Source organism: Brachycentrus maculatus, unplaced genomic scaffold (assembly GCF_059751285.1).
Source record: "Brachycentrus maculatus isolate JH-2025_06_01 unplaced genomic scaffold, ASM5975128v1 h1tg000168l, whole genome shotgun sequence".
Lineage (NCBI taxonomy): Eukaryota > Metazoa > Arthropoda > Insecta > Trichoptera > Brachycentridae > Brachycentrus > Brachycentrus maculatus.
In genome coordinates, this window is record NW_028280921.1 from 334,148 (window position 1) to 340,732 (window position 6,585).

The 6,585-nt window shown below is 31.0% G+C and overlaps 1 protein-coding gene across 3 annotated transcripts in view; it reads right to left on the reverse strand.

Moving 5' to 3' along the window:
- The window catches only part of mim (missing-in-metastasis), a 193,929-nt gene extending 188,636 nt beyond the window's left edge, over positions 1–5,293 (reverse strand). For all 3 annotated transcript variants that reach the window (XM_088261874.1, XM_088261875.1, XM_088261873.1), the window contains exon 1: positions 4,572–5,293. In XM_088261874.1, the coding sequence (XP_088118000.1) occupies positions 4,572–4,646 (75 nt within the window). In that variant the 5' untranslated portion in view covers positions 4,647–5,293. The remainder of the gene's footprint in view (positions 1–4,571) is intronic.
- Between the last annotated feature and the right edge of the window lie 1,292 nt (positions 5,294–6,585).

Here is a 6,585-nt window from a genome sequence, read left to right on the forward strand (position 1 = left end):
CGATGTACCGATGTTACCATGGATGTCTATTTAGGCACTGAATCACATAAGATATCAATTCTTTAACTAACTAACTAACCATCACGCCGCGTAACCTAAGGCAAAGAGAATAGAACGCCACACCACTCCGCCTTTGCAAACATTCTTCGCCTCTTCCACATTCATGCATCTCCTCACACATACCCGTCGATTATTTCGACTAATCAAATAAATAATCCAGAATAAATAGCGATACTAGATACAAAATGACGAATAGCAAGAACAGCACTATAAATTACCTTTGTTCTCATTTCAAATTTCCCTTCTAACGAGTTAGGGTTGTCCCGTTTCAGATCGATCTTGTCACGCATACAAGGTAGGTAATGGAGTCCCCCGAGCCAATAGTGTTGCGTAAAGAGGGAATCGTCATATCGCCGCCGCGGGGGATGAACGATATTAGTGCGGGGGAGGCGACAGATAGGGATGTGGAGCAACGAAAAAGTTCATTACAATTTTCCGATATTGCTTCCTAGAAGCGTTCGGCAGATAACACAATATTTCACTTAGGGAACGGCAGGAACTCCCAGTCATCATTCGCGTAACATAATTTTCTCTTTTCTGTGCGCGATATTTATTATTAAAATGCAATGAAAGTGGTAATAAATTACATATTTCCATGACTTACGTGTCATTAAAAAAACAATGAATGCGAAAACATGAATGGAAAAAATATGAATAATAGAAAAAAATGATATTTCATAGTTGTACGCACAGAAGACTAATTTGTTTCGGTAATTTGACGTCTATTGTACAATGAATCAAAAATTTTACAAAGTTTTATTTTCCATAAATAAATTAAACCTGTCAACTTACAAAAAACATTCAAAATAATTTTTAAATAAAATTTGACCCGATACTGCCGAGAGCTATAAAGCCGCCAATAAATAAGAGATGGCAATGATACTTTTGAACTTATGTAGGTATGTTTGCAATACGTAAGTATATTTATTTTATTGCGATTGAAAAAATGTATAAAGATAACCACTAAAGGAAAATAGACAGCAAGTTATAATGTGAATACCCACTTGATGGCATACTTATACGCATCAAATACGTTTTTAATACATTTGCGCTACTTTGGGGATATGGCACATCTTATTGAAATTATATTTTTAAAGGCGGTTAGTTTTTCTATATAGCTTACATATGAACAAATGCAATTAGATAGTTTGAGGGGAAAAAATATAGTTTATCACACCACATTACTTTCTCGATGTAAGTTAAAATCTCTTGAATAAATCAATCACTTTCGAACACATTCAATTATTTTGTTAAATAACTTAATTAATTGCAAAAATGGAAACAAATTAGTTTCAAAATTAATAAAAGTAATACATTAAAAGTAAATTTAAATACAAGCGTTGTCATGTAGAGTAAACTGTAGAGTAACTAGCCATTGCGGGTAAAAGGCCATTTTTGCGGAACATTTTTATAAGGATTCGGTCATCTGAATGTATTTTTTATTATTTTGACCATCAGTTACTTAAAATTTTCTTTTCTGGCGTCGCTTCAGATAAAAAAGTGTCGTCTGTTATAACAGGTGCACCAAATACTAACAACATTTTTTCAACAGATGTTTATTTAAGTATATCACTAAAGTGACATCAACGATCAAAATAAATGCGAAAAGTCGGCAAAGCCATAACCTAGATATTATTTTTTAACATCTCAACATGGAAAAAGAAGAATATGGAAGTCCGGGCATTTACGGGGCTTACGACCATCATAGGGTGGTTTAAGTGATAACTTCACACACGTGTAACGTTCACCAATTCTACCCATGATCGAGAACCGCACTACTTAAATTCTTGGAACTTCTAGATATATTGATTAAACTCGAAACATAGTGTTTGAATTCACAATAAACTTCACTAGAGATATCTATGGCAGGATGAGAGAAGCTTTTTATTGAGCAGAAACTCTTTCATTTGTAAGTGAGATCCGAATCGTGGATTATATTCACATACATAAGAAATGCTAGAAAACACCTACCCTTTTAATTTTTTTTTTATTTTAGCTTATAATTTGACCGGTTAATTTATTTACAAATACATAAGTACGTCAAAAAATAATGTAAAAAATATCTCCTAGTTAGAGATAATCCAGATTTGCGACACAGTCAAAATGTTGCAAACCTAGATATTATTGAATGGGCGAATGTCGATTGTCACGAATATCGATTCGACTGGACGTCACTAAACAATTCCCATATAGCTATACTTATAGGGTGGGTGTTGTACGTTGCACGTTGCACCTACCTACGTGTTAGTAAAAGAGTAGAAACTGGGTATGTAGGTATGAATAGCTATAAATTTGAGGGTAAGAGCGATTTATAAACATCGTACGAGTATGTTGCATTTAGTGTGAAAAAATTAAGAATTTTTTAAAACAAAATTTAATATTTATTTTTTTATCTAGACTTGGTTGAGTGACACTAGTTTTTTTTTAAATTGTAATTTAATATAGTTCCATCTTTTATACAATTTAATACAATTTCTATACGGTTCTACTTCATACCATCTTATAATTTTAGTTGCGCTGAGCCTCTCCAAAAGAGACCGAGCTCTTGTGCTTGGAGAGGGACTTTTTTCTTTTTTTTTGACATGTATTTAAAAAAAAAATATTTCATAATTTTTTTTTTTACGAAAATAAAATACAGCCATTTTTGCAACAAAAAATAGTTAATTGACCCTTATGTGTTTGCTTTATTGATCTTCACTAATACAATTTATTTAGTTTAAAATTTTGTTTTAAATTTTGTTTATAAAATTTAGCAATTTTTTATATATTATAAATTGTTTCAATCGTACTTTTTACCTCACTTTTGCTGTATTTCCCACTATTTTACTATATATTTATCTATTACTACGTATGTGGCGAATGTGAGCGGGAGAACAGAACGAGGACGGCCGAAAAAGACTTGGCACGATCAGATCAATCAGAACTTAAAATCTGGTGGTGTCAAAATCTGCGTAATCGTAGACCAGATGTATGGATGTGAAGGAAGCAAAGAGTGTATGTCAGGACAGAAGAGTGTGGCGTTCCATCCTCTCTGCTTACACCTGGGTGGAAACATAGTAGTAGTACTACTACATTATTTTTTCTAAACTTTTTAATAATTTGTATGGGTGTGAGGTACCCTTATAAATCTAACTTTGTCCCAGAATACGCCATATAAATTACTTATTGGAAATATAATGCATGTATCTTTATATACTTATGTAAAGTTTGAAAAAAAAAATTTGATATATAATATTTTTTAAAGGTTTTTAAGGGTGGGTACTTGCGATATAACATGTGGTAATTAATATTTTTACATAACAATTGACTCTTTTACATAACGAATGAAAATAAATCTATGTCATGCGTAGAGTACTTTGTTATTGGTCTCGAACGTCCTTGTTGATGATAATCGAAAAAAAATTGGGTAAGCGGTAACCGTAACATATGTCTGAAAATTATATTCCAACAATCCTTCAGTTTCTGACAAATGTGTTATTTTGCGTATATTGGTCTTGTAACCTTATTTGTATCCAAGTGTAAATAGGGCACTAAACCCTATCGACGCAGTATTATATTGATCCTTAATTACGTGAAGGTAAGGTGATCATTTCTGTGCTACACTTTATTTATTTTGACCCCGGGAATCGAATCCATAGTATATCCAAGACGGTAGTCAAACGCGCTAACCACTACACTTTGGAGGCAATTTTGGTCCACATCCATTTAAAAACTCTAATATACATATATATATATATATATATATATATATATATATATATATATATATATATATATATATATATATATATATATATATATATATATATATATATATATATATATATATATATATATATATATATATATATATATATATATATATATATATCTTCCATATCTATGCATCTCTTCATTAACATCATTAAATAACAATTGAATTTGATTTTCATAGTATCAAATATTCGATTTATTATGAAATTCTACAAAGTAAACCTGTTAATCAAAACACTGTTACAAAAATTATTAAATAAATAAAAATATTCATTACTTTCAAAAATGTATAAATATTATTTTTCTTTATATATGTATACTAATTATTTACGAATTTTATTTTAGAAAAAAAAATCACAAATTGTTTTATTTTTGGATTGTACAGATCATGTCTGTACAATACAAATGTACAGATTTTATTGTCAAAAATATTTTATTTTCATTTGCATATGTATACATATTATTCTTTCCCGAAATATATTTACTACCTACTTACATAAGAAATATACATAAATAAATAAACATCATTCCCATCATTAACAAACTTTTCAAAATTTCGATTTTTGTTGTTTCACTATTCCATTTTCAGCTCGTGTGTTAGATTTTGTTACCCATTTTCATTTTCCCAAAATATTGTGCAAATACATGGTAAACGCGCAGTTCTAAACAACACAATTACAGTTAACACATTATCTTGTGTAATATCCATTAGTGTTATGGTTTGTTATTTAATTATACGAATTGCGATATTAAATTACCTTCATGTCATTGATGATTTGCTGGAAGAGGTTTCCCAGGGCGGAATACTCCTTCTCCACCGATACTCCCTCCATTTTGAGTTTTAGCACTTTGTTACACAATAACCACTAAAATAATTCACAACAACTAATAGACGATACGAAATGCAATCATTATCGACACTATTACTTCACACGATCGAAATACAAGCGAGCAGCGACTATTTCTAAAATACCCCCACAGCGATGGACCGTCTACTCAACTCCGACCACAACAAAACAAAATTTTATCATCAATGAAACTCACTAAACTTTGGCATCTAATTTAACACGCATACGTCGGTAGTGTCAGATTTCCCCGGAATAAAATATCCGGATATTTTCACATACAAAATAATACAAAACAAACTAAAATCACGGACTGTCATATTCCCACCGAATAAAACGGGAGCGTAAATTCGCGCAATTTATCTTCAAATCACATTTTTGAAGATTATGTTTCACAAATCTTCGCTGTAGATAGGTAAAATAACAAGGAACTGTGCGTTTTTAATACAGAAAACGGAAATAAATGCTAGCGGAACAAACACTAGACGCGTTAGAATTAAGAACAAACATCAAAGGAACACCGTCGACGACAAGCCGCGAACGATAACCAACCGGAGTATAGGCGCAGGTAGCGACCGGGGTCTCTAGCACCGAGCGAGAGGAGACGGGGAGGCAGGGTAGCCACTATTATAACTGTTTATTCTTCCATGTGCATAATCTAGATCAGTCCCATTGAGATATCTTTGTACGTGCGTCAATTAAATTATATGGAAACATCTTTGGTAACATAAATATTTCGTAAATCTTCTAACCGTATACTTTTATTGATGAATCTGTCAACAAAAGAAACTTAAACTTTTCAATACCTTTCTATGTATATATCTTTCTGAAAAAGTTTTTCTCATTTGTAGTAGTGTCATGTGATAAACTAGATATATTGTCATGTGATAAACTAGATATATACCAGTCTGATGATGTCGGTAACGACGAAACCCGGTCGCTGGTCAAATAAAAAAGTGGAAAAGCTAAAAATATTGGTTTTAATCTAATAATAAAAAAATAGATATATTGTTGTTTGGTTGTTCCTATTCAGTTTGTTTTACGTTTTGGATGGGATCATTGTTTTATTTTAATTAAGCCATCGATTCTCCTAATTTTTAAATGCAATTACTAATCGATTATACGAGTCCCTCATTCTTACCTGGTTTACGATGAATAAATAAAAACAAGTGTCATTCTTATAACTGTGACCCACTTACACATTGAATACATATCTGATTATGTTTTCTACATTTTAAGTGCATAAAGGAGGGTCAAGGACTTAATCATCGAGTATAGTAGTACAGGCTAAGTGATTAATTTTTATTTTTTTGTAAGTAATTTTTTTAAATACGAAAATTATGAGCAAAACCATGTGTCCTAGTGCTTTATCAAAATTTAGTTATTTTTAAAAAAAAATTCATACTCGTAACGTAACGTGTAATAAATCAAATACGAATGATGGAAATATTTTTTTGTTGATAATCATTTGATAGTTTTGGTTACTTATTGCCAATATTACTTTAACAACAATTATCTAAGGCTATAAAAACAATGCCATGTGATTATTCCTTTTCCCAAAAATGAATTTGAGTACCTTAATGCCCCATTACTTCCCATAAATTGTTATTGCACATGTAATAACTATAACTTTAATACCTAGAATTGTTTAGCTATATAAGGACCCTCAGTCCATTTATTTATATTATGAGGTCAGGGGATCTTGCACCCTTTATGTCACTGCGACTATATAAGGTTTATTGTGACCTGTCAGTCCATTCAATCTTCAAATAAGTTTGAAAATGCCATATCAAGACAAAAAAAAAATCACAAATTTTATTTTTGTGTTTTTTATGATGAAATACAATATAGTAGACTCTAAGAATAAGTGTTCGATTGTAATATTTAATACTTTAATACTTACCTTTGAAATCCTCGGATTTAATAT